The sequence below is a fragment of the Lonchura striata genome, chromosome 4A (genome assembly GCF_050655825.1).
Source record: "Lonchura striata isolate lonStrDom1 chromosome 4A, ASM5065582v1, whole genome shotgun sequence".
In the NCBI taxonomy this organism is placed as follows: Eukaryota; Metazoa; Chordata; class Aves; order Passeriformes; family Estrildidae; genus Lonchura; species Lonchura striata.
Genome location: NC_140742.1, coordinates 19,313,571 through 19,340,716, shown reverse-complemented (window position 1 = coordinate 19,340,716; position 27,146 = coordinate 19,313,571). Strand labels below are relative to the sequence as shown.

Here is a 27,146-nt window from a genome sequence, read left to right as displayed (position 1 = left end):
GTGGGGCATGGGGTATGGGACAGACCCACAATGCTGTGCACGGTGGCCAGGCTGGCCCCAGGCAGCAGTGTGGTGGCCCATTGCCTGCTGGATTTGGGCAGGGTGTGAAGCCCAGTGAGGCACAGGGGCTGTGGTGCCAGCCCAGGACTCTATCTGTCTGTCCCTCACTTGCATTCTCACCCTCCCTCAGGCCTGGGATTCAGCATTGCAGGGGGCATTGGGAACCAGCACATCCCTGGGGACAACAGCATCTACATCACCAAGATCATCGAGGGAGGTGCTGCCCAAAAGGACGGGCGCCTGCAGATCGGAGACCGGCTGCTTGCGGTAAGCCCCACGGCCACTGTGAGGTGAAGCTGAACGGGTTCCACTGTGATGCAGTGTTGATCCTGAACGCCAGCAGCCGTCCTGTCAGCAGCTTCACCCCTCTTCCCTGGGGACCCAGCTGGGATGTTGCTGTGGGAGGGCAGGCACAGTAATGGCTGCAGGCAGGAAGGCCAAACCCAGCGTGATGGGACCATGCCTCTGGAGCTACTGTGGCACCTCCCCTATGGAAAACTACTCCTGCGGGACTGCCCTGATCCTTGCTTTCCTGCTCAGCCAGCACTTTCCCTCTGGCAGGTGAATAACACAAACCTGCAGGATGTGCGGCACGAGGAGGCAGTGGCCGCCCTGAAGAACACCTCTGACATGGTGTACCTGAAAGTGGCCAAGCCTGGCAACATCCACCTCAACGACATGTACGCGCCCCCCGACTACGCCAGCAGTACGTACACCGCTGGCCACTGGCTGGGCGTGTGGGGCTGTGGGGCACCTGAGCGTGTTGGGTTGGGGAGCAGGGCTGAGCTGGTCTCCATGTCCTCATTGTGTATGGATTTCTGCTCCTGATGACCTTCTCCTCCCCTGCAGCCTTCTCAGCCTTGGCTGACAACCACATAAGCCATAACTCCAGTCTGGGCTACCTGAGCAGCGTTGAGAGCAAGCCTGCCTATCCCATCCCTCCCCAGGTGACTCCGTCCCGGTACTCGCCTGTTCCTCGGCATATGATCGGAGACGATGACTTCACCAGGTGAGTACCAGGCAGGAGCATCCCTGTCATGCTCCTTCTCATTCCCTCATTTTCCCTCTGTGGTGGCTTGATGTCATCCCCACTGCCAGTGCAGAGCCTTGAAAGGCCATCTGTAGGTGTGTGATGCAATGCCTGAGATCCCTATAATGAGCTCTGTGCTCACCCCCCTGAGACCAGCCCTGCTGTGTCAATCACTGGCTTGCTGCAGTCACTCCCTCTCCATTCCCTCTTCTACTCTTTCACAAGCCTTACACAACTGCATTTCAGCTTCAATCTCTTGCTTATTTTATAATACCTGGAATACAAGGTGTTCCCCACTCTTATGGAGCCATCCAGCAGTGCCACAGCCTCCCAGGATGTTCCCAGGTGGAGCTGTGCCGGGTGTGAAGGACCAGGGGGAGCATAGCCTTGCAAACAAGTGGGGGCCCTCCCATGCTCCCTGAGACTGGCATCCCAAACCACCTCCACTCAGGTATAATTCCAGTGACTGCCAGCCCCTGGCCTGATAGCCTCCTGTCCAGCCCTGTCCAGCCCCCTTTGCCCCAGTGGCATCTTTTATGCTGCATGAGCAGGTTTGTTTCCTGAAGCAAGGAAATAAAGAGGAGCACAAAGAAAACATTGCTCTGAGCCTAAATGCAGTATAAAGCCTCTCCAAAGCCTCAAGCTGAGGGTGGGAGAGAGAGACCTGGAAAGTCCTGCTCTACTAGCTGATTCTTACAGCTTACCCTCTTCTTGTCACAGCCTTGAGGCCAGTGCTCTGAATGTGCTATCCCCAGGGCCAGGACTTTAGGGCTTAGGCTGATTAATAAGGACCAGCACTCAACTTAGGCTTAGGGCCGGCTCTGCAGTTTGGAACAAGGTCACAGGCGGGTTTTAGGAGTGTGCCTACAGTAGAAGATGCAGGAGCTTCGTCCAGGAATCTCCCATCCTGCAGGTGAGCAGTGGATGCTGGAGTGGGAGACCCTGACTTGCCATCTGCTGCCAGGTCTGCCATCCTCCTGGAGAGTGTCTGCACTCATCTTTGTCACAGGCCTGTCACACTTCTTGGTGCTCAGCCACAGCTGGATGTCCCTGCACACCATGACCAGTGCAGCACTGTCTTCCACCCTCACCCACCTCTCCCACTGGTCTTGGCACCATCAATGCCAGTTCTAGAGCATGTTTCTGGCACTGCATCCTCAGCAGGTGTAGCAACTTCTGTGCTGTCAGGGCACAGGGAAATGATGCCACAGGCAGGAGTAGTGCTGTCTGCCATTACAGTGCACCACAGAAGAGACTGCATCACAATATTTGGAAAACACACCAGAGACCCTGGTCCCAGCGGGGTGTCCCTTCTCGCACGTGCCAACATTCCCATTTAGAGAGCAGAAAGAGCAACCCAGCTTAGGCTTAGCCAGTGGCAATGGCACAGTGAGGGCTCAGCAGTGGCTTTTCAGTGGCAGTGGCATAGCGATGGCCCAGCAGTGGCTTGCAGTGCCAGTGACACAGTGGTGGCTTGGCAGGGGTTCAGTGGGCACTTGACAGTGGCCATGGCACAGCGATGACTCGGCAGTGGCCCTGATGCAGCACGTGCTGGTGGCCACTAGAGGATGGTGCTGCCTTATGGAGGGCCCCACTGCAGACAGGCTGGCACCACTGGGCCAGTGTGCCCAGACACAACCCCCTGCTACCCAACAGATCCACAGCCTGCAGTGGGCTCAGCACTTGGCTCGTGCTTCCCAGGACAGTGCTGAAAGCCTCCTGTGCATTGCTGACCCCCCAGGACAGCTCCATCACTGCAGGCCTGCTGGCACCAAGATTGTGCACTGGGACCAGTGTGGTCCAAATGCAACTCACTGGTGTGGGGAAAGGCAGCAGCTGCCCTGGAAAAGAAGCTGTCTCCCACGAGGCTCTTGCAAGCCATTCCTTAGAAAAAGCAGCCTCTCCTCCTCCAATGGGCACAAGTGCTACTTAGATGTGGATGTAGCTCCAGTGACCCTCATGTTCTGCAGCACCTAGGGCTGGGAACCAAAGAATCTGTTTACCAGTGAGTTCCACCACAGCAACCAGACCCAGCACAGCCCCACAGGATCCCCTCAGCTGCTCTGTGCCAAGGTCCCAGTGTTAACACTGTGACACTCAGCATGGGATCTGTCTGGATGATCTGTGTCATGCCTCCTGTGAGGAGGATGGAAGTCAAGAGTGCACGTCAGGACTGAGACCTGTGATGTACCTGTCTGGGGCTTCATTTCCTCCCCTCATTCTTGTAAGGTCTCTTTACCTTCCACCAAACTGTCTGGTCCTCACAGGTGCTGGGGATGCTTCCCCCTACACTAAGCTGAGGTTGTGCTTCCTGCACACTGCTTGGGCAGCAGCAAAACCCAAGGGGCAGAGCAACTTCATGTCCTGGTTGGAGGCAGGGTTTGCAGACCCAGAAACTTGACCTATTTCTTCCCTTAGGAGAACTCTAGCCTGAGGCACAGGTTTGCTGCAGAGGGACTGATAGCTGCAGCCCTCCCTGCCCTCTCACCACTGCACCTAAGCCAAGCACTGGTGACATGTTAAGGACTTGGGGTGGATCCTCTTTTGACGGAGCATCTCCATGGTCTTCCTGATCTCCTGGATCTGGTGTGTTCCAGCCCCCACAACCCCAGTGCCCCAGGGTTCTCTCAGCACAAGTCTGCCAGCATTTTAGGGTGCCCTCACTCAGTGCCATGCCTGGGCTCCAGCATCTCTCCCAACATAACCCAGAGATTTCCCTCAGATACCTGGCAGGTGAGTGGTTGATCAGGCTGCTGAGCTCAATGTCAGGCCTTTGGTCCTTGTGGTACCTGAGGAAGTGCCCAGGATCCAGCCACAGCAGATAACACTGATGGTCTCCAGTATCATGTTGGCTTACAATCACCACCAGCCTGTGGTAATTGTCTAGTATAATTTATTCCTTATTTCTGTCCAGAGCTTGATCTGGGAGCTGCCGTTATTCCCATCACATTGTTTTTTTCTCCTAGACGAAAACTGATGCTGGAGTTTTGGTGATGCCAGGCTGTCTTTCTGCTTTTGCCTACCTTTTGTTTGAGCTGTGACAGAATTAAGTAATCAAAAAATGCAGTACTTCTGTTGAGCTGTGCAGAGTCTGTGGCACTGGAGGGGTGCATGGGGTTGTAGGCACACTTGCCATGCTGTGGAGGGGCTTGATCCCACCCTCCTGGCTCATGTCTTCTGATGCCACCCTGCAGTTCAGAGTTTCTGTGTGTCATTTCACTGTGGATGCTCTGTCTTCGTGTTGTGTTTCATGTCACACCGCCTTCCACCTCTTCTGGTTTATGAGTCTCCACAGTGCTGAGGGCTGAGTCACACCAGGCTGCACTCAGGTGACTCCAGCCCCACCAATGTGCCACAAACCCTGGGCACAGAAAAGCCTGTCATCAGCTTTGCTGCTCCTCACCCCAATGTCTCCCTGTCCATTATGTGTTCTTCCAGGGAGCCCCGGAAAATCATCCTGCACAAAGGCTCCACCGGCCTGGGCTTCAACATTGTTGGAGGGGAAGATGGTGAGGGGATCTTTGTGTCCTTCATCCTGGCTGGAGGCCCTGCTGACCTCAGTGGGGAGCTGCGGAGAGGAGACCGTATCCTTTCGGTGAGTTGGTGGGGCACCCGCTGCCCCTTCATGGCCTCCCACAGCCCCGGGTGGGCAGCTGTTCCCTACCACCCGAAGCACGGTTCTGTGGGATTCATACCGGGTGCCAGTGTGTTGGCACGGCCCCGGGGTGCTTGCGGTGGGGGCAGCCCTGGTGCCTGGGCTGGCCGAGGGCAGGTACTGGGGATGCCGGTACTGGAAGTGCCAGTACCAGGCGTGGTACTGGGGGTGCAGTGGCAGAGTGATGAGGCTCTGGGAGTGTGGGTACCGCGGGTACCGTGGGTACCGGTACAGAGGCGGGGCAGCGGGGCCGAGGCGCAGGGCAGACCCCCGTGGTTCGTGCCCACACGGGTCTGGTTCAGCGGAGCCGCTCTGTCCCGGCAGGTGAACGGCGTGAATCTTCGCAACGCCACCCACGAGCAGGCGGCAGCGGCGCTGAAGCGGGCGGGACAGACGGTGACCATCATCGCGCAGTACCGGCCCGAAGGTACCGCCACACCGGGCGACCGGGACCGGGACGGGGACGAGGCGAGCGGGGCATGCAGACGAGTGTCTGTGATATGCAGATGATGTCTGATATGCAGATGAGGGGCTGTGATATGCAGATGAGGGGCGGGGCATGGCCGGCGCGCTGCCGAGGGGCCGGGGCGGGGGACTGCGGGCGAGGCGCCGCGGGGGCGTGGCCCGGGGCGCGGCGGGTGCCGATTGGCCGGCGCGGGGGGGGCGGGGCCGCGGCGTCCCGCCGGCCGTGCCTGCGCGGCTTTGTGCGCGGCCGGGCGGGTGCGGGGCCGCGCCCCGCCTGCAGGTGAGCGCGCTCTGCCGCACGGGCAGCCCCGCCGCGACCCCCGGTAGCGGGGCCGCGAGGGGGCTCGACGGGCCGGGGTCGTCTCTGGGGGAGGGGAAGAGCGCTGCTTGCCGGAGGGCGTCGCCGCGAGGCCCGGCTCCGTGGGGTCCCACGGGCCTTGCGGGAGGGACCCCGTGGTCAGGAGAGCTGAGGGGTCCTGGAGGGCAACGGCGGTGCGGGTGGGGCTGGAACCGGGGCGTCGCTGCTGAGTTGGAGTTCGTCCCCACCTCTGAGCATCCCACCTGGGGCGCCGCTCCGAGCCTCTCGCTATCGCTGGGTTCCGATTTCCTCGCAGCGGCCGGGCCGGTGGTGGCGCTGAGGGTAGGGAAGGGAGCGGGCAGCTGCCTGCGCACAGCTCCCCTGGGCAGTAGCGCTGAGCGAGGCCCGTGGGCTGGGAGGGTGCCCTGCCGGCCAGCCAGGGGCCGGGGGTGATCCCGGGCCTGCGGCCGTGCCCAGGGCGGCACCGTGCACTTGCTGGGATGAGCCGTTCCCATCCGCTGGAAAACGTGTCTCTCCTGGGCCCCGCTGGCTTTCTCCACCAGCTATTCTAGTCCTCTCCAAGGAGGCCGATGTCCCCCCCAGGCATGCCCTTCATCTTGTGCCTCCTCTGTGGCATTGCTGGGCGATGTCCTGCTGGTCCCTGTGTCCACTGTTCTTCCATCCCGTGGCAGAGGCCACTGGGGTGTGAAGTCATTGGTGCTGCTCAGGGCTGTGCTGTGGGTGTGGGGTTTGTTTGTTTTGGCTTGATTTTGGTTTTTTTTTTTTACTTTCTTTCCAGGAAGAGTTTAATGTTCTTGTATTTCTGGCTCCCTTTGCCACTTGAGATTTGGCAAAGACACCAATCAAGAGTGGTTAAATGTCAAACTGGACAAGATGTTTTGAAACCCCCTTAGACTGAGGCGGAAATGTCAGTGTGTTGTAGCTGGTGACTTTCCTGGCACGTGTGGGCTGCAGCCATCTCAGGTGGCAGTGCTGTGGCTGTGGAGTACAGGCGGTTGTAACTTGGAAGTTGCCCTCAGCGCTCCAGAGGCTTGAAGGGCTGGGAATTACAGAGAAAGATCTCCCAGGTGTGAGCCCCCAGTGTGGGTGAGGCTGGACCCACTCAATGGGCCGTGTACTCTCAAATGTTTGCCTTTTCCATGTTTGTCACGTGGAAAGAGCAAGAGAGCTGGATTTAGGATGCCAAAGGAGGACATGTTGGTGGGAAAGGGAATTTGAGTTCTTCCCCACTAGCAGAGGCAGAGGATGGCACCTGTTTCTCATACCTGAGTGTGGGCAGGGCTTGCCTTGGGGTACCGGGTGAGCACAATGTGCTCTGTGTCTGACCTTGCTGGGGCTCCAAGGTGGAAGAGAGGCTGCTTGTGCAGGTCTCAAGGGATGAGGGGCCCTCCCTGTTTTGTCCTGCCAGACACTAGGAGGGAAAAGAAGCAAAGACCAAACCAAGAAAGGTTAGAAAGAGGAGGTTCTGTCCTGCCTTTCTTCTGAGCACCAGCACCTTTGACCACTGCTGCCTGCTGTCAAGGAAGGGGAGTGATGGTTCCTTGGAGTTTTTGTGAGGTCCATTCCCTCCAAGCACTTCTTCCCCTGACCTTTGCCTGCTATCACCTGGATTTAGCAATTCCCCCTTCTCACACGCCATCCAACAAAGCTTTGACATTCCTCACCTGAAAATACAAAAAGTTGCATTATGGCCTTTCTCTGAGTCAATCTGTCCAAAGGGGAGTTCCAGAGCTGTGCAATGAGTTCTAAAAGCTTCTGAGCTTTCCCTATGGCTGTGCTTCCTTCTGCTTTCCAAGGCCTGTGGAGGAGTCTGTGCAGAGGGAAGGTATCTGGGGCCAGGGTGCTAAAATGCCAGGCTGAAGCTGTTGGTAGTTTTGCAAGTGGCTGGGCTGAAACTTGTGACTGAGCACGGCTGGGCTCTGCTGGTGGCCCAGCCTGGGCCTAGGCAGAAGTGTTTGGTACAGGGCTTTATGTGTACTCATTGTTTCTTTCCAGTGTAGCTCCCCTGGTTGCCAACATCTTTCCTTTGTGCTGTCTCCTGGTTCCCAGATGCGGACCCACGGCTTTGTTGGCCTGCTGGGTGTGTTTGCAGGTGTGTCACACACGCATGCTGGCTCTGGGATCCTTGGGGCAGGCACGTGATCCCTGCCCGTTGATAGTGGTCTATAGCATGTGTACACTCAGGAATTACACTCATGGCATGGAGCTCACCCCAGGGGACAGAGTCAGGCCCAGCTCTAGGAACACCCACGCCCTGGAAAAGGAAAAGCAGTGGGAGGGTACAGTGGTGTTTTTATCGAGCTGCTGAGTGAGAAGTGCAAACATCCTGGCACACAGCGCAATGGCACTCACAGCAAGAGGTGCTGGCTCACCTGTTACATACTTTTCAGTCTTGATAAGCATGTCCTGAACGTGTTGAACACTGTGAGGATCAGCCCTGGCTCACCTCCCCGCTGCTGCACCCTGGGCAAGCTTCCTGGGAGAGTTTCAGCTGCACAGGAGGTCTTCCAGAGTCAAAGTACAGAGCTGAGGTGGCCCTAAGTTAGGGAGCAAAGACAGGAGCACTCCGTGCTGGGGGTGATTGGGTGATCTGCTGGTAATTGTCTTAGACTGTTCTAATGTGCAGTTAAAAGTGTGCCCGTGGCACCTGGGAGTACGCTGTGCTCAGTCCTGGGGTAACCCTGGGGTAACTCTCCTGCTCTGGGAGGGAGGCAGTGGGGCTTTGGAGCTGGCTGCTCCTCTACTTTCTGCCCTCCCACAGCTGCAGCAAATCTGGGTTGGTGACTCCTTGGAATTCCCTTCCTAGGGCAAGATTGTGTTTGCTCTCTGGGAGTTAAAGCCAGAGCAGCCCCTGTGTCCCTCAGCTTGCTGCAGCCAGCATGATTTGTGCTTCTTGTCATGTTAGTGGGCTTTTCCCACCCCTCCAAGCAGCGTGGCCACTCCAACAAAACTAGGAAAGGCTCTTTCTGTGAAGTGCCCTAGCTGAAATGGGGGCATTTGATTACTTTGCCCCTGGGCTGCTTGCAGGGGGGTGCATAAGCCATTTCTGGCAGGGCGGCGGCATCCACAAGTTCCACTTCCAATATCCCCACCCTGATGCTAGGGGTGGAGAAATCTCCTTTTGCCCTATGTTTCCTGTCCAATCCCAGGCAATGCATCCTCTACGCTTCTTGTGGAAAAGAGGGGTGCAGGAGGAGTGGGTCTGTGTAGCAGGAGCAGTGGTCTCCTCGGTGTGGGGTGTGCAGGGAATCTGTGCCCCAGCAGGGTTTGCCATGACCTAGCTGGGTACAAGGGCTGTAGTGGTGCTTTCTGGGGGAAACAGCCCTTCTGTACCAAAGAGGGTTTACGAAGAAGTTGTACCCACTTCTGACAAATGCTCCTCTGGGATTCAAGAGCTTATGGGTATTCCAAGGAGAATGAGCTGTGTGGGTCAAGAGATGTGGAATGAGATGAAGCTCATTCCTATCTGCTGAGAGCTCCGTAAAACCCTGCTGCTGCTTCAGTGGCAGAATTCAGTTTTCTTGTAAAATAAGTGTTGTCCATGCCTTCCTGCATCTGTGTTTCCCTTTGCCAGCAGGAAGGCAGGTGAGGCAGTGGGTGCCCCTTGGCATGGGGCAGTCAGGGGTTCTCATGGTTTCTGCATTAGGCAACTGGCTCTGCCTGATGTTGCATAACAGAAGGGGCTTTGCATGGAGTTTCTGTGAGCCACTTGGCAGTTTTTGTGTCTATTGCTTTTTTTTTCCCAGTCCTTAAGTAAAAATGTATCTTTGGCAACTGGGTGTAGCAGGGGGATACCCAGGCTGTAGGGGTGGAGTCAGGAAATGCCGAGCTGCAGCTGCATCATCCTACAACCCCAGCCCTGCTTTTGTCTGCACTGACAATCCATGGGAGAGGGGCTGGCTCCAAAACAAAGCCTACAGAGCATTTCGAACAGCGTTATTGCTCCCCCCATGTAATGTGGCTCCACAGGCCCAGCACAGCTGTCCTCTGCTCTGCAGCGAGCACTTGCCTCCACAGCTGAGATGCTATGCTCCCCTCCCCAGAATTAAAACCCAAGTCACATTTATACCACTAGGTCATGTACAGGACTTTCTAGGCAAGTCTTACAGCACAGATGAGCATGGTCTTCTCTCACCTGTAACTGCAGGATGTGCCCAAGGGACAAAATCAAGGATGTGAGGCAAGATCTGGCAGTGTGGGCTGTGGCAATGCCAGCAGCTTTCCTGGAGCTGCAGTTGCACTTTCCTCATTCAGCCCTGGGTAGGGAGGCTAGGTGCCTCCACCCTCTGCATATCAGCCTGACCTTTACTCCTGGTTGAAGGTCGGGCTGGGGTTCTGGTGGCGGCTGCTCCTGCCCAGCTGCCTGGTAGGAAGGTGCTGGTGTCTTCTGGAAGGTTCCCCAGCTCTTCCTGCACATCTCTGCCACTGGGATGTAGAAGCAAAAGGTGAATTCCTCCTCCCTGCTCCTCTTCCAAGGGCAGGGACTTTGTGTTTTGCCTCGCTTTCCCCATTCCTGCTGAGGAGAAGATCTTTGCTGCCAACAAAGCGGTAGCTGGGGACTCCCCCAGTGGCTGAAGTTGTGTCTCGCTGCTCCAGCTGGTGAGCAGTGATCTGGTGGGGCTTTTGCTCTCTCTTCATGTTTTGAACTGCTCTGTAGGTCAGCAGCTTGCCAAGTCCCGCACAGCCTTTCCCTCAAGGAGCTGCAGCTTAGCAGCAGTGGAGGTCACAGCAGCCATTGCCTGAGCTGCTGTGTGGGAAGTTGTGGTGGGGTTGGGAGCAGCTGGAACGCTGCCTGCTCCAGATGCCCTGCCTGAACTCCTGCAGAGTTCTGTAACCTCTTCAGCTTTGTCGTCCCTCATGTGCGGGGACAGACAGGCTCGTGGCAAGATGCCTTGTGGGAGGCCTGGCTGGGTGTGGGGATCAGCCCAGGGGCAGCTGTGCCTGCACTGACCAGCCCTGTCCCCACAGAGTACAGCCGCTTCGAGTCCAAGATCCACGACCTGCGGGAGCAGATGATGAACAGCAGCATGAGCTCCGGCTCCGGCTCGCTCCGGACAAGCGAGAAGCGGTCGCTCTATGTCCGGTAAGGGTGGGATGGGCGCGTCCCTGCCGCGGGGTGCAGGGGGTGCTTGCGGCTCAGCCTGGGCTCTGCGGTGCCTCGGGGGCAAGCGTGTCAGGGGCCTGGGGAGTCAGTGCTGTGGGTGCATCACAAGGCCTGGAGGGTGCAGCAGGGAGAGCGGGGCTTGTGCGCTGGCTTGGCAAGGCTGGGTACTCAAATGCCTCTCCCAAGGACTGTTCCTCAGTTTGGAAAACAGTGGTGTCTGCAGAGCCTGGGTGGCTGCTGGCCAACACACTGAGGACCACTGGAAAACAGGGAAATGGTGGACATCCAGCCCTGCTTCTGCCCCAAGCAGGTCGTGGCAGCTTTCAGGGCACTCTCCTCGAGCCAGCTAACAGGCTTCTCCTTGTCTAGTCCTGCCATTCTTCTGTCAGGATCTGGCTGGATGGGAGATGAGCTCTTAGGAGGATTATTGCTCTGAGCCCTCAGAGCACTTTTGGTCTGGAGCCAGGTGCAGGACTGGCAGGCAGGGGTTAAACAGCCATGCAGCTCAAACTGCTGCAAGTCCTGTGTGGACAGGACAATCCCTGCCTGCCTCCTGCCACCTCCTGCCTGCCGCAGCACCTGTGGGATGAGCACTAATGAGTAATTTTAACTTGGTAATTAAAATAATCCTGTAAATCCTAACCCTGAACAGCCTGTTGCAGGTGAGGCTGATAGGAGCAAGGGATGATGCTTCTCCTTCCTTGTGAGAAGATGGCAAGGACAAAGGCTGCATGAGCCTCAGCCTGCATCTCCTATTGCATGGCTGCTCCATGCAGGAGGACTTCAGGCATGGTGGATATGTTGCAATCCTGGTATGGCAGGAGGGGAGAGCTGCAGCTCTGGGTTCCTGCAGTTCACACCTTCCCACAAGTCTCTGCAGGCATCTTGCTTGATTTAGCATCTCAGAGCTTCCTGGGGGTGTGCAACAAGCTGGGTACAGTGTTGAATAAACATCATCTTGTTAGTCCTGCCCTCACTCCCCTGCTGTCCTGTGAACACCCTCATGTGTGGAGGAGGGTTTAGGCTGGGTCCAGCTTGAGTTGAGTCTGTTCTCTCCCTGGAAAGGTGCTCATGTATCAAAGAATTCTTGTGAACCAGAGAGCTCCCTGTTGCCTCCATGCTACTCATAGCTTTTCGTAATTCTTGGTGCATCCCCCCACCATGGGGCTTTAGAGGCATCCACAGCACTGTGTCCCTTCACACATAGCCCAGGTGGATCTGGGCTGTGCCTTGCTAAGAGGGTGATCCCAGGAGAGAGCTTTTCCCCAGTATGGCCCATCACAACACTCTGCTCAACAGACACCCTGCAAACGTGCTTGAAAGAGCTGCTTGGGTGCCCAGGCTGCCCCAGCCCTTCTGGGCGGGGTAGTTTCAAGTACAGTTTACCCGAAACCAGCTGAGCTGCTGTGCTGCGGACAGGACTTCAATTACAGGACTTGCTACCCAGCTGCTTGAGTCAACCCTGTGTGGCTGCATTGCATCCTCTGTGCTGTGGAAGGGCTGGATCTGGGCACCCAAGTGCCTTCTGGAGCTGATTTGGGGGTGCTGAATCTTTGTGTAGCAAAGGCAGGGGCAAGGCAGGTTCACATCCTGCCTGTCACCTCTCTGCACTGCCGCAGGGCAAAGTCTGCCAGCCCTGGGGCTCTGCCGGGTGGAGATGGAGGTCAGGCAGGCATTGTGCCTGGCCATCAGGAGGAAGCCATGGGAATCCTTGGCACTGCTTCCTTGCCCTCCAGCCAAGCCATCTGCTCTCCTGGCTGTCAGCTGGCCTGGGGACAGAGTGGAGCTGCCACCACGGCGGGTCCTGCAGGCCAGCGCAGCCAGGGGCCGGTCTCCCGGAGCACCGTGCCTTGGGGTGGCCAGTGCCTCCTGTGCTGGCTCTGCAGGTGTCCTGCCTGTGCAGAGATCTTGCTGTACCTGTCCTGGGGTGCCAGTGGCTGCTGCAGGAGGAGCAGGGGCCCTGTGCCGCTCTGCAGGGCAGGGTGCACAGAGTGGGCAGGGCTCCTCACAGCCTGCCTGCCTTTGGGAACCGGTCTGACCAGTTCCCCAGGGCCTTGGCCAGCGGCACTGACCTCACAACTGCCTGCCAGCCACATGCAGCCTTATCTTCTGGCCTGGAGCTGCCTGCAAGGCTTGATTACCTCTGGCCAGAGCACTCATCAGTGCTCTGCTGCCAGCTCCAGCCATGCTGCCATGCAGAGGGAACAGGCACAAGAACTGCCCCAGCCCTGAGCAAGCTGGGCAAGGAGAACAGATCTGGTGGCTGAATGTATCTGGATGCATAGGGCACATTGGGTCTTGTCCCAAAGAGCCCTCCCCATGGAGCAGCCCTTCTTCCCATTCAAGACCCAGCCCCAAGTGCCCTGAAAGGTTTCATAGCCCAGCACTCCCCTGGCAGAAATGCCTTCCAAGCTCTGCTGCTCCACAGGGATATGCCACATGATCCCACAGCCCTTCCACTTAAAGTGTGCTTTTAGATCCCCTTTGGAGTTCCCACAGTGGAAGAGGGTAATGAGCAGAACAGAGGATGTCTCTCCCGCGTGAAGAAGGTTTATTAGGGCCAGAATTAAACCAGCAGCAAGTCAGTGTTTGCAGTGCCTAGGCCCATACTGGGCTGGGGGTCTGTATCCCGGGAGCAAATACAGGGTTTTGCTGCCAGTACTTTTGATGACCCGTTCCTTTCTTTGTGCTTTTGCAAATTGATGCATCAAAGCAGGCACAGTTTGTGTGATTTGATGTTAGTAGAATGAGTTGCAGCTGAAGCCACGGAGAGCCTCTTATGAGTACAGGCTGCAGTGCTGTGTGTGATGTCCATGTGTGGGAAAAGTATTAGTGCTCCTCTAGCAAAAAACTAAAGTCTTTTCTATAGCTGGTTAGTTTAATTTTGAAGATAATTTTAAACTAAAGAAACTGTTCTCAGAGGAGGTGTTTAGGGGTATGAGAAGGATCAGTTGTGGAAGCATATATATATACTCTGAGATGCATTCCTCATTCACAGGCTCTGTACATAAATAAAGGCTATGCTCAATGCTGTGGTGGTCTGGTGGTCTCTGCCTGTGCAACCACCCACCAGCAGTGAGGTCTGATGTTTCCCATCCCATTCCTTGGCCCCACAGCCACAGAGGGATGGTGGGGAGCAGCCCTCCTGCAGGCTGCTGCTGTGAGTCTGGCCCACTCACTTGCCACAGACACTTTCAGTGTGGCTCGTGTGCATCCTGCAGCTGAGGTCAGCAGTGAGTTCTCTCAGTCCAGTCTCAGTCACTGTTGTTCCTGCATTGCACTCTTCAGGGTTTGTGTTGAGCCTGTCAGCCAAGGGATGTGCTAGTGGCTGGCAGCACTGCTCACCTTGGCAGAGCTTGGGTTAAACTTTTTAAGGCATGAAGGTGACAGTGCCCCAGGAGTTTGGCACTGCTGCTGCCCTTGCTGCCTGGCCATACTCAGAGAAGGCATCGCTGCTCTCTGCTCCTCCTCAGAGCCCTATTTGACTATGACCGGACCCGGGACAGCTGCTTGCCCAGCCAGGGACTCAGCTTCTCCTACGGGGATATCCTGCATGTCATCAATGCCTCCGATGATGAGTGGTGGCAAGCCAGGCTCGTCACACCCCATGGTGAGAGTGAGCAGATCGGGGTCATCCCCAGCAAGAAGAGGTGAGTGGCTGTCAGCAGGAGTTGTCACGCTTGGTGACCCCAGGATTCCCCCAAACTCTGCAAGCAAGCCCTGCAGCCCTCGGGGCCCTGCTCAGGCTTGGATCTCCTTGTGGTCCCAGTGCACCTGCCCCCATGCGGCGTGCAGGGCACCTTGGTTGCAACCTGGGGCTGTGTGCAGGTCTCCCTAGGTAGGTGTTCTCCAAAGCTGTGTGAGACTCCAGGTGAGGAGGAGAATGGTCAGCCCCCTCTGTGGTCCCTGTGGGGATGTTAGCCAGTCTGGGTCTCCGTGTGAGAACAGAGTCACAACAGCAAGGCTGCTCCTTGTGTCCCCCTCTCAATCTGTTCAGCTCTGTAGCCAGGTCCCATTATGAGGTGGGAAGTCACAGAGAGCAGAGGAGGTGGCTGCTGCTGCCTTCAGGTCTGCAAAGCCAGCCTTGAGTCTGTTGTCTATCCCCATTGGGAAGGCTGGCTTGGCTCCTCTCCTGCTCCTGCAGACACTGGCCTGGGCCAGACCCTGGGCAGGCAGTTCCACATCTGACCCTCCCTTGGAAGAAGCTTCTATTTGCCAGTGGGGCCACCACCCAAAGGTGCCTTTATCTGCCAGAGGAGCCACTTGGGCAGCGTAGAGGGCACATGGATGGGAATAGCAACTCTTTCTCTCCTGATCAGGGTGGAAAAGAAGGAGAGAGCACGGTTGAAAACAGTGAAGTTCCACGCCAGGACTGGCATGATTGAGTCCAACAGGGTAAGTGCTGATCTGAGGCTCAGTGAGGCACCTGGAACTGGTAATTAATGAGGGCAAGATGAGTCCCAGCAGCAAAAGCTCGGCAGCTCAAACAATCCCAAGGCAAAGAGCTGTGACTGGACCTGCCCCAGACCCACATCTGCTTGGCACAAACCTCCATGAATATGCAGTGATTGAGCAGAGGAGCCCAGGATGGTGCAAAAGTATTGGGGAAGGACCCATGTTTGGAATGATGGGGTGGCAGAGCTCATGGCTTGGAGCTGCCTGCAGGCAGCTGGTGAAGGTAGCTGCCCTCACACCTCACGAGCAGTGCCTAACAGGCCAACAAGCAAGGAAAAACAGCCTAGCTACTCCTGCAGAGCTACTGACTGCCCATCAGCTTCCCAGCATCCCTACCACATGTTTTTCTCCATGCTTAATTTTTTCCTGCATTACAGTCTCATGTAATCTCCATTATTTCATTTGAGGGTGTCTGCCCTGACAGCTCCTCGTTGTCTCTTCATTTTAATTTTCCCCATATGCATTAAACACCACTGTTTTTTCTGTCCTCCTTCCATCTCCATGTTCTTCAGTCGATCAAAACGAAACGTAAAAAGAGTTTTCGCCTCTCTCGAAAGTTTCCATTTTACAAGAGCAAAGAGAACCTGGCCCAGGAGAGCAGCGGACAGGAACGTAAGTAGCAGCTGGCCAGAGAGGGCAAGCCTGCAGCCCTCAGGTTCCCTGCCCTGAGGGAAGAGATTTAGCACACTTCCATAGCCAGGGGTTCTCGCACCTGCCTGTACTCAGGTCTGTGCTCCACAGTCGTGCCAGCAGCTAGGGAGAAACTGGAGCTTGAAATGAAAGCAACAGCTGTACTCTGGCATTCTCTTCCTTCCTCTCATGTTCAATGTCTTCATCTTTTCATCCAACTTCACACCCACCCAACTCCCTGCTCTTCCTCCCCCTGCTCTCCCCTCTTTGCTGCAGGCTCTGCTCCCTCCCTCTGCCTGCTTCCCTCCAAGTGAGGGGCTGGCTGCCTCCTGCAGAGCTTCTTCTGCCCCTGCCAGGGCTCAGCACCTGGGGAGGTCCCAGCTCCATCTTCCCTAGAAGTGACTTACAGCTTCACATTCCCACTGGAGAGCCCTTCCAGCGGATTAAACCCTGTGGACACAGGGAAGCCATGACCCTGCTGCCCACCCATGACTGAGGCACATCTTCGGTAGTTGGCTACAGATGTTGGGGATCCACAGCTCTCACTACCCTGGGATCCCAGTAAAGGCAGGGTGTTTATGTTGTTGCCCCAAATCCTGATGTGGGTAGCACTGGAGCTGCTCACCAAACCCAACCCCTCCTCCGAGTGGTGAGCTGCATCCACTCCTTGGGCAAGCATCCAGGCTGGCAATGCCCACATCGCTGTAAAGGGGTGGTGGCCATGGTAGAGCTGTGTCTGTGCCCCAGTGCCACCACAGCAAGCATATCCCCTCCCCTCTGGGGCTGTCTTGGGTGTCATACAGAGGCAAGAGGTTGCTGCTGGGCTGTTCCAAGGGCTCCTTGCATCCCTGTGCTGCCCATGACAGGCTGGTGCCAGCTTCCAGTGATTTTAGCAGACAGCACAAGCCTCTGGCCCATGCTGAAGGTTGTCTGTGTGTCTGCCCGTCTCTAGTAGTGCCTGCACATCGCTGGGCTCCAGTGAGATCCGTGCCGAAGATGGGGGCTCATTTTTGGGCTGCCTTGCAGTGAGATGACACAGCATGGGGATGGGGCAGGCCACTCTCTTTACCTGCCTGCATCAAAGACACACAGCCAGCTCCCTCCCTGTGCTCTGCCCCTGTCCATCCCAGCTTGCAATGGGGGGGGGTCTCTGCCTCACATTTCCACAGCCTGTGCAAGCATTGTGGTGTGAGGCAGCTGGCACACATGGGTGGGGAAAAATGCGCCCTGCTGCCAATTGTTATAGGACTGTGTGCTGTTCCTGGCCCCAGAGTGGCCAGGCTGTGCAGAGCCACTGTGCCCTGCCAGTACACTCCATGAGGAGAAGCACTTCAGCCCCTGTGCCAGCAGCTCAGGGCTGCAACTGCTTGCTGCTAGCTGATGCTGCTGTGGTTGCCCTACCCTCCCAGACCCAGGGTGGCTTCTGGGGGCTCTTTGGCAGAGAGGGTGAGCTTGGGGGTCAGAGGGGGTCCAGCCAGAAAAGGCAAGATGTTGGCAGTGGGCTGATGGTGCCAGCTCTGAAAATATTTGACCTCACTTGCAGTTGCAGCTCTGGGCCATTCTGCACTCCTGTCACTAATGCTGGTCTGGCTCTGTCTCCCCCATCCCTCTGACTCCCCTTTCCTGCGCTGTCTTCTCTCCCCTTCTCCCCCTTCTTGCTGTCTGTGAAATCAGGACTTCCCTGGGTTAAGTGACGATTATTATGGAGCAAAGAACCTGAGTAAGTTGAATTCTGATGCACATTGTTCCCTTTCTGTGGCTGGTGGTGCCTGGGGAGTGGCTGGCTGGGCTCTGGCTGGGGCAGCTGTGCTTCCCTGGCTGCAGGGCAGGAGGAGCCCTGGTGCTGCTCCACTGCCGGGAGGGACCCCACGTGTGTGGTGGAGGCTGTGGGGCTTGAGGTGCCACTGCTGCACGTGGGACGGGATGGGAGTGCTTGGGTGGGGGTGTTGGCCATGCCTTAAGTGCCTGCTACACCTCCTCATCCTCTTCTTCCTGCTTCTGTCTGGGTTGGTTGGTGCTTTAGCACTCAGAGCCACTTCCAGTGTGGGTGGGAAGTGGCCAAGGTGGGTCTGCTGTGAATGGGATGGATGACAAAATTCTGAGGTGTTCCCACCTTTCTCTGGGTTACCACATATGCAGAACTGCAGAATAATCACAGGAGCATCATGGGCTTCTCAGCTGGGGCATGAGTTCCCTGCCAAGCTCTGCACCCCCCAGTCAGTGCAGAGCCTGACTGAGGCAGGCAGTGGCTGGCAAGCCTCTGTGGGGTGGTCGCAGCATTAGGATCAGCCTGAGCAAGCAAAGCCCCAAACTCTGTCCCATTCTGTCACTGTCTCGTCTCTGTGCGTCCCAGCCCCGTCCCCAGAAGTAGGCTGCCCCATCTCTGTGCCAGCTCAGCTGTGCCCTCCCCTGCCCGCTGTGTGCATGCTGCACTTGCTCCCCTGCCAGCATCGTTCTCCCTGTGCACTCCAACTTCCCTCGGCCTGGGAAGCCCAGTGCCTTCACATCTGCCCTCCTGGCCTCTCTTGTCTTCTCCTGGAAGCATCCCCCTGCATGTCCCCAGGTTCCCAGCAAAGGGTGAAAGATGCCGCCCTTGCCCATGTGGCACACTCGTCCCAGTGGGTGGTGGGTTGCAGGTTTTTCGGGAGGCCAGCGCTGTCCTGCCCTCGATCAGTAGTGCTGGGTGACAGCCAGGGAGCCCCCGTGCCTCCTGCCCATGCTCCTTCTGAAGGGGATCTCTCTGGTTGCTTTGCAGAGGGCGTGACATCAAACACCAGTGACAGCGAGAGCAGTTCCAGTAAGTGTGTGTCCACCTGCTCTCCCGCCCCGTGTACGTGTGTGTGTCCCTGTATGAGTGTGCATGTTTGGGCACTTCCATCTTGTCTTGTCCCAGTGGTGGTTCTGTTCGGAGGCTTGTCCTTCCTGCTGGTGACTCTGAGATGCTGCGGCCAGCTCCCTCCTCGGAGCCAGGGAGAGCAGGGGCTGGGGAGTAGGAATGAACCTGCCTCCTTCACTGCTCTCTCCTGGCTGCACAGCTCTGCTCCAGCGCAGGGTGGTGGGTTCACAGTCCATGATGATCCCCCTGTAGTGCCTGATACAGGAAGCAATGGCCAGAGGCCAGGGCAGTACCATAGATGATTCCTGGAGCCCAAGCCTGTACAAGAGCATGGGGTCCAGCTGCAATAGATGCTCCCTTTCTCCCCTGAAAGTCCCCTAAATACCTAGGGAGGACAGTACATCCCAGTGGGCTACGAGCGTGCAGTGGTGGGGGAGGGAAAGAGCAGTCTTGACCCAGAGCTGGGATATGAATAATTAAAGTGACTCAGGGGCACATAACTGCATGCCCATCATGCTTCACATGCATGGGTGGAGTGATGGGGACAGCCTGGAGTGTCCCCAGAGGGGCACTGCCGGGCTGAAGGGGCGGGAGCCAGCTCCTCACAGCTGCAGAAGGGCTGAAGAGCTGCTGCAAGTACTCACCTACATCCCCCTGGCTCTCTTGCAGAAGGACAAGAGGACACCATCCTGTCATACGAGCCAGTGACACGGCAAGAAAGTAAGTCCTGAGCTGAACTGCCCCATGCTCACTCCAGTGGGGCTGCCTGTGTCCCCAGCACAGCCAGGGTGTCCGGTGCACCCTCCCCTCCTGCCACACCAGCAGAGGATTGGGTGGATGCAAGAGGAGTCTCGTGTGGCATGTAGCTGGGGAGCCAGGTGTGCACAGCTTTCCCTGGCCTCCACTGCCCAGTTTCAATCAACACAAAAGATTTGTGTTGTGGTCTGCAAGACCAAGGGAGAGATCCAGAGCTAAAACTGAGCTGGGCTTTAGTCCTCAGCTGAGGACAAGACCCCTGGCCACACCCCCAGCCTTTAGCACTGCTTGATGCTCAAACCCTGCAGACCCTTTCATAGGCTGTATAGTCCCAGTCTTGGTGGTCTGCCCTTGCCAGAAGCTGGATCTGACTCTTAGGCTCCCAGGGCTCCGGGGCATTCTCACCCAGCTGTCCCGGTTGCCTGGCTCCTGCCCCAAGCAAGGGAGCAGCTTTACTGATCCGTGACCCTGGAGACCTGCAGAACCTTCCCCGGGGCCAGGCAGATGGTTTGGGTCAGATGGGAAGTACGCATTGACCGTGACCAGGAGGAGACAAACTCGCACAGAGGAGGCACCTTTCGGTGCCCATGTGAGCATGAGCACCCACTGCCAGCAGGGAGAGGGCAGGTCAATGCCAAGAGTGGCAGTAGGGTCAGCTGCCCGTAGCACAGGTGGGCCTCAGGTTGTGGCTCTTGTTTGCAGTTCACTATGCGAGGCCGGTGATCATCCTGGGGCCAACAAAGGACCGAATTAACGACGACCTCATCTCTGAATTCCCACACAAGTTTGGTTCCTGCGTGCCCCGTAAGTCCCAGCCAGTGCTCAGTGCCCTTGCTGGAGGGAGGGGAGAGAGGTGGCTCTGCTCCTTGCAGGGTCTTACCTGTGGTGTGCGGAGGGAGCTGGGAGCACAGGTGGATTGTGTCCCTCCAGGTTTGTGGTGTGTCACTCTGGGCTCACTCTTGATTCCCACTCTCCTCCAGACACCACCAGGCCTCGGCGCGAGAACGAGGTGGATGGCCAGGACTACCATTTTGTTGTATCCCGGGAACAGATGGAGAAGGACATTCAGGACAACAAGTTCATCGAGGCTGGGCAGTTCAATGACAATCTCTATGGGACCAGCATCCAGTCAGTGCGAGCGGTGGCAGAGAGGGTGAGTGTCAGGTGCCATTCCTGGGACTGGGATGCATCCAGCCCGAACCCACATGTATTCAGCAGTTCCCCTCCTTTTCCCTTGGTATTAATGAAGGGCTGTAACCACGTTAAGCAAGCACATCACAATCCTCTCCTCCTTCCAGAGTCCTGCCAAGTCATGTGGCTGCTTTTCTCAGCTGCGTTACTCTATCTCAGTGTGGTACCTCTGTCATCCAAATGCCACTCAAAAGCCTGGCACTGGTCCCCAGCCTTGTGTTCAGGAGCTCACAGGACAGAGATACCTGGGTGCCCTCAAAGCAGCAGTGTTCCTCTGGAGGAGTCCTGGGGTTACCCAGGAAAATCTGAAGGGCTGAAGCTGTGGAGTTGCGTTATTTGTATGTTTTATTATCCCTGTATTATGTATTGGTTTATTCCTTTGTACCCCCATGTACAACTTGGTTTATCCCGTTTTCCCGCCTTGTCCTCCCTTCCCGCCTTTCCAGTAACTGTCCATCACCCTGAAAGAGGCACTTTACCCCTCCCTGGTGCCTTGTCTGTCACTCGGTGTCCCTTCCCATCCATCCAGAAGCTTCTACTCAGGGCACCGGGTGATTGGGCGAGGGCCAGGGGCCCCTCTCATATCCTTCCCCCATTGGACCACGTTGTATCACCCCGTCCTGGGGCCACTCCCTACCCCTATCCCCATTGGTTACCGGTCTTCCCCTCCCTTACAGTTTATAAGCCAGTGCAAGCACCTTGTGCTTGTTCCTGTTGGCTGGCACCGTTCCAGGATATTTGGCCCCGTTGGGCTACAATAAACTCGGACTTAGCCCCCAGCAGGATCCGCTCTTCATTTATCACCACGAGGCGTGCCAGCGCTGCCCAGAACCCACAAAGGCACTCTCCAAACCCCAGCTGGGAGCGGCGGAGGGTGCCTCCATCGCCCCTCTCGCCCCAGAAGGAGAGCTAGCCAGGGCTAAGAACAGGGATCTGGGGCGGGAGCACTGCATGAAGCACCTTGGGAAGAAATAAAAAACTCCCAGGCATTTCCATGCTATGGCTGTGCTGGTTCTGAAGCTCTGATGCCACAGTTGAAGGCTGGAAGAGGGAAACAATTTGATTATCTGTGATTTCTCCAACTGAGCATCTTGAGTTACCAACTCCAACTAAGTTACCTGGGCTTATAGTTTCACATGTCCAGACAAAGATTCAGTCCCTTTGCATTGCTGCTGTCCTGCAACAAGCAGGAATGTGAGGCCATTGGGAGATGGCTTGCATCTCAGGAGTGGGGTTCCTTTCTGTCTCCTCCCTTTTCAAGCACATCTGTATGAGCAAGCCGTTTCCCACACAGAGTAGACTCTGATCCTGCTTATCTCCTTTCCAGGGGAAGCACTGCATCCTGGATGTGTCTGGCAATGCTATCAAGAGGTTGCGACAAGCACAACTTTATCCCATTGCCATTTTCATCAAACCAAAATCCATTGAAGCCCTCATGTAAGTGCAGCACCATGTTCTGTGCTTTTCCAGCTGCTTGTCCTGCTGCTTCTGGCCCTGTTAGTGCAGGCTGGAAAGGATGTGAGAGCTGAGCTTGCGAATCTTCTGAGCAGCAGCAGCAGAAAATATTATGTGAGGTGATTCAACAGCTTGAGAGTGACCCTGAGATCAGAAATTCTGCTGGATCCAAGGGACCTGGGAGAGCCATTTCTCAAGTCAGAAGGGGTCAAATTGCTTATTTCTGTGTTTTATGAGGATGAGAAAACCTAGGCAAGCAGGGAGACTTTTGCAGCGGTCTCACAAATTTAAGGGATTGTCCGAGTTTGAATTCCCTTCCATGTTATGGTGAAGGAGGGTGGGGTGGGTGGCAATGAGAAGAGCTGATGGAAGTGGAGATGAAGTGTCAAGGCAGCCTGGAGTCTGTGGGGAAGGGCCCAGCTGAGCTGGGTCCTGCACAGCTTCTATCCCTGTGAGCAGAGAATTCCCAGGCACCCTGGCTCTGTGGGCTATTTTTGCTTCTGTTCATTGCTAAGAAAAAGAGCTTAAAAGTTTCCATTTTTTGTGTGTGGCAGGGAGATGAACCGGAGACAGACATATGAACAGGCCAACAAGGTCTTTGACAAAGCCATGAAACTTGAGCAAGAGTTTGGAGAATATTTTACAGGTGAGTGTCTTGAGCAGGCTTGTATCTGATTTACTTCATTTTTCCATCTAGCAGCTGTGACCTCTCTACCAGCGCTGTCCTACTGTAGGGTCATGGGAAAACATCCAGTTTCCTCAAAGCTAAAAAGAAATGGCACTTTGCCAGAGGGCTCTGCAAGGGGACTGCTCCAAGATCAGTGAACAGAAGTAAACCAGTCATAGAGAAGGAGACAAGTTGTCAGGCAAGATTTTCTGAGTTTGTGAAAGCTTATCATCAACTTCAACAATAAAAAAAAATCTAAAAATCCCCAAGCAGGGGAAGCACAGGGTTTCAGAGTGGTACATGTACAGGAAATAAACTTCCTGCATGGGAGAAAAGGGGAGCATTTTCAAAAAGAGAAAAGAAAAGTTTCTAAAGAGGAAAGATAAAAAATTAGTGACCTAAATGGTGGAGGCAGTCCTGAGTTATTACAAAATATCTACCAAAAAAGACAAAAAGTTTGGCTTGCTTCCTAAGTAGCCTTTCTCAAGAGCCCGTCGGGGGTTGCTGACGCTTTGTGCCTGCTGAGGTGAACTGCTCATGACACAAGCATCCTTGTGCATTAAGGAACTAATTTTTGTAATATGATTAATTCTGGAAAACCACAGGCAGGTGAAGAGGCAGAGGAACTGGTCTTCCATCCTTTTTCCAGTGCAATAGCTGTTTCTTCTGAAGTTGAGGAACGATAATGTTGCCAAACTGTGCATTACCTAACAGCTACTGGGAAAAACCACAAGCAGGATGTTTTCCAAAAATTTATTTCAGCTGGGCAAATACTGGGGTACAAACACAGTTAGCTTTCCCCAGACCTCCTGCCCCGAGTTCCAGAGCTGCTAGCTGTTCTTCCAGGAAGACATGCCACAGTTTTGCAGGCCCTCAGCATGCCACTGTGCACTTGGAGGGCAAGTGTGATGTTGACCTGTGAAAAAGGAATGCTGTTGGCTGAAATGTGTTGAAAGAACTGGGTAATGGACAGAGAGATAGTCACTGTTACAGGTTCTGTGTCAGCAACTTAGAATGAGGGAGCAGAAGTACTGGAGGATGGTCCTGGCTGGGTTACAAAGGCTGGCTGGATTACCAGAAAGCTTTGGCCCTTCTTGAGCCTCTTGGCTGTGATGTGAGTGCCTCGTGCTGTGTCTGTGCTGAGCAGCAGGATGGGGCAGCGGGTGCTGCTGGGAGCCTTTCCCAGCCTGAGAGCTCTGTGTTCCCACCCTGCAGCACAGGAGGCCAACACAAGGAGCCCTCAGCAGCTGGCCAGAAGGAAAACCAGAGGGAAGGGACAAAGCTGGCACCTTGGGGCAGGTGCTTGGTGCACCCCAGTGAGCTGCCCCAGCCCTGCCTTCCCTGGTTCTGGTCAGCGCAGCCGTGGCAGTGCCAGGCCCGGTGCGTGACGCAGCGTGCAAAGCTGATTAGCAGCCTGGTGTGGAGAGCCCAGCTGGCCCTGCACACGGCCAGGAGCTCTGCCAGCTGGGATCAGCACCAGCTAATCCCCACCGAGGTGCTGCTTTAACCCTCTGTGTCACTGGGCCCACGGCAGCTGCTCTGACACCACCTGGTTCAGTCCCTCTGGCTACGCCCTCCAGCCCTTTCGGGCAGCAGGAAGGCTCTCCCATCATTCAAGGCAGTACTGCCTGGTGCTCAGGGTCTGGCTTGTTCTCTCCTCTTCCAGCCATTGTACAAGGAGACTCTCTTGAAGAAATTTACAGCAAAATCAAACAGATCATTGAGGACCAGTCTGGGCACTACATCTGGGTCCCATCCCCAGAGAAACTCTGAAGATGTCTCCCACCTGCTTCCCTGTGAGCAGAAGATCTCCGAAGTCCCACCCATCCAAGCCCTCTGCCCCGAGGGGGAGGGATATGAAAACTATTCCCGTTCCTTTTTTAGATCGTTGTAAAATTGAGTTTTCTAGTCCTGTTTCTTTTGTTGGGATGAACTCATATCATTCATCACGTGACTGTTCCCACCATTCCTGCATGGACCTTCCCACTGCTCCAGTAGAGACAGACAAAAACCAATTCAAGGTCGTTTTTTTTATTATTATATTATTATTATTATTATTATTATTAACTAAACAAAGAATCAAGATGGAAGAAGGCGGCTAAGGACTAATGTAAGAAAATAAGTGAAACAATGGACTCTGAACACATGAGCTGGTATCAGAGCTCCAGGGGCATTTTTCCAAGTGTGGCTGTCTAGCAGCTCTGAACAGTGCGGCAGATGGGCAGCAGAAAGCATTTTATTTATCTGTATATGTAATTTATATATAATATAGAGGAGAGATATTATATATATATTATATATATATATGTATGTGGAATAGGAAATCTGAGGGACCTCTCTGAAAAGGTGTTGTATTATTGCAAGGTTCTTTCAGTTCATATGTCCCAACCACTCAGCGTAGGGAGTCCACTTGGGCAGGAAGAGCTCAAAATGGTACCAGGTGCTTTGGAAACTTCTCCCGTCCAGGCCAGTTCCCTACAGCCACCCTGGGTCTGAGACAGGCCACAGACTGGTACTGCCTGTGCAGGAGGGATCAGAGCAAGGAGCAGCAGTTGGCCTGTGAGAGGCTGGGAGACAGAGACTGAGCAGGAGGTTGTGGAGCAAGAGAATGGATGATGCTACGTATTAAATTGCACATTGTTTTACACACCACCTTATGTGTTTGCATGAGAGGTTTCCTTTTGGTTCTATTTTTTTAAGCTGACTTTAAACCAAAACCATATTGTGTTGTTGTGTTGGCTTTTTTTAAATTATTATTATTATTATTATTATTATTATTATTATTATTATTCCATTTTTTTCTTGTTAATGATGAACTGAATGGATATAAAATCCAGTTTTTTAACTTATTTTTTAAGCTGGCTCTATTGTAAATAGAATCTAGATCTGTGGTGTTTAGTTAAGAAATATTTTACTGGCCACATGGAACAAATGTACTCACTGTCCTGTGTTGCTGTGAAAAACCGGGGATGTTGGACTGGTCCTGTACCTGTGGGTGCAGGTGGAATGACCCTTTCTGGCTTGTGGCAGCACACTGCCATTCTCTTCTGCATTAGCCACTGGCAGGAAAAGCCCCCAGCTGTGCCTTGGATGGACACTCACATTTTCCAGATCAGTAACAGAAATGAAACACTTCTCCCTTCCCTGCTCCATGCTGAGTTCCCAGCCCTGCTGTGTGCAGGTGCCAGGGGTGGCTCTCCCGGGGAGGGACCCTCCTTCCAGCAAAGGTGACTGCATGGCCACCTTGCCTGGCTGTCTCCGATATCTCTGAGTGAATCTGTGGCTGAAGCTGGGCTCTGCTGCCTCCCCCAAGCCACCCCAAAGCCCTGAAGTGGTGCGCCAGCTCGCCGGCTGAGGGGCAGGGCTGCCCCATCTGCTGGGCACTGGCATTTTTCAGGGGAGGCACCGAGACACTTGGCCCTAAGCTGAGACATGTCTGCCTTTGAGGACACTTTGGCTTCTGTGCTTGAGGGGGGCTCCAGACCCTTGTGTGCAGCTGGGGACACTCACGTGGCCTTTGAGGAGTGTGTGCTGGGTACTCAGAGTTCAGGTCCCAGCACTCCCACCATACAGAGAGCTGGTGAATGCTGTTCCTCACACAGTGCCACACCCCACAGCACAGGAGGTCGCTGTCCAAGCACGACCAGGTAAGTCTCCTCCTGCCTGCGTTTGGCAGGGATGAGCTGCGGTCCCCTCCCCAAGGTGATGGCTCTCAGTGTGTCAGGCAGTGCCCGGTGCACAGGCCACGGCTGCCAGCGTGAGCCAGGGCTGCTGTGACACTGTCCATGTGCTGCGTGGGGAAAAGCCTCCTTTGCCCACCCTGCATCCCAAGGAGCCCTGCAGGGACCCAGCAGTTTCTGGGACCAGGACACGGCGCTGCAGGAGAGACACAGCTGTGAGCACAGCGGAGGGCAGAAGGATTCTGCTGTCAGTGGGACCGACCCTAAAGGAGCACACAGAACTTCGTCAATGGATTCCTGTCTGGCATCCAGCCCCTGCCCCGCTAGTCCTGCTCCAGCTGCTAAAAATGTCGGTCCCTGAAGAAGTGGAGTAAGTGAAACAAAAGTCCTTAAGGTGCTAGTCACACATTCCTATTTTTTCTGGTCTTTTTTCTTTTTTCTGTTTTTTTCCTAATAGCCTGTCTCCCTCTATCAAGTCACATGGAGAAAAAGATGATGTACTCCATGGCATAGCTGACAGTATCGAATCGATCATGACAACAGTAGTTGGTTAACAGTGTTTCTTCCAAGGAGACATATATTTTTAATAAACAGAGAGTTGCAAAGAACTCTTGTCTTTGAGACCTTCTTTTAGAGTCCTTCATTGTGTATCAGATCTGGGTTTTTTGGTGCTGGTGTTAGCAACTCTTGATATGGTCTCTCTATGGCAAACTGAAGTGTTGACAGTGGTTTAGGAAAAAAATAGCTTTTTTTAGTATAAAAGGTGATGCCTGAAAACTTGCCTAGTGGAAAAAGGAAATCTCAAAAAAAAAAAAATTGAAAATAAAAGAAAGGAAGTGGGCT

At 55.0% G+C, this 27,146-nt stretch overlaps 1 protein-coding gene across 14 annotated transcripts in view; it reads left to right on the top strand.

Moving 5' to 3' along the window:
• Window positions 1-26,911, top strand: part of DLG3 (discs large MAGUK scaffold protein 3) — a 78,101-nt gene extending 51,190 nt beyond the window's left edge. For 8 of the 14 annotated variants that reach the window (XM_085570440.1, XM_077786607.2, XM_085570436.1 and 5 more), the window contains 16 exons: window positions 191-327; window positions 622-766; window positions 910-1,069; window positions 4,529-4,685; window positions 5,070-5,172; window positions 10,498-10,612; window positions 14,107-14,283; window positions 14,953-15,028; window positions 15,601-15,700; window positions 18,474-18,515; window positions 19,224-19,274; window positions 20,013-20,114; window positions 20,291-20,463; window positions 21,829-21,938; window positions 22,511-22,602; window positions 24,290-26,911. In XM_085570440.1, coding sequence (XP_085426566.1) covers window positions 191-327; window positions 622-766; window positions 910-1,069; window positions 4,529-4,685; window positions 5,070-5,172; window positions 10,498-10,612; window positions 14,107-14,283; window positions 14,953-15,028; window positions 15,601-15,700; window positions 18,474-18,515; window positions 19,224-19,274; window positions 20,013-20,114; window positions 20,291-20,463; window positions 21,829-21,938; window positions 22,511-22,602; window positions 24,290-24,396 — 1,847 coding nt within the window. In that variant the 3' untranslated portion in view covers window positions 24,397-26,911. Of the gene's footprint in view, window positions 1-190; window positions 328-621; window positions 767-909; window positions 1,070-4,528; window positions 4,686-5,069; window positions 5,173-10,497; window positions 10,613-14,106; window positions 14,284-14,952; window positions 15,029-15,600; window positions 15,701-17,392; window positions 17,439-18,473; window positions 18,516-19,223; window positions 19,275-20,012; window positions 20,115-20,290; window positions 20,464-21,828; window positions 21,939-22,510; window positions 22,603-24,289 lie in introns of all 14 variants that reach the window. The other 6 variants (XM_085570438.1, XM_021534585.3, XM_021534584.3 and 3 more) reach the window with 3 other exon arrangements.
• The last annotated feature ends 235 nt before the right edge of the window (window positions 26,912-27,146 follow it).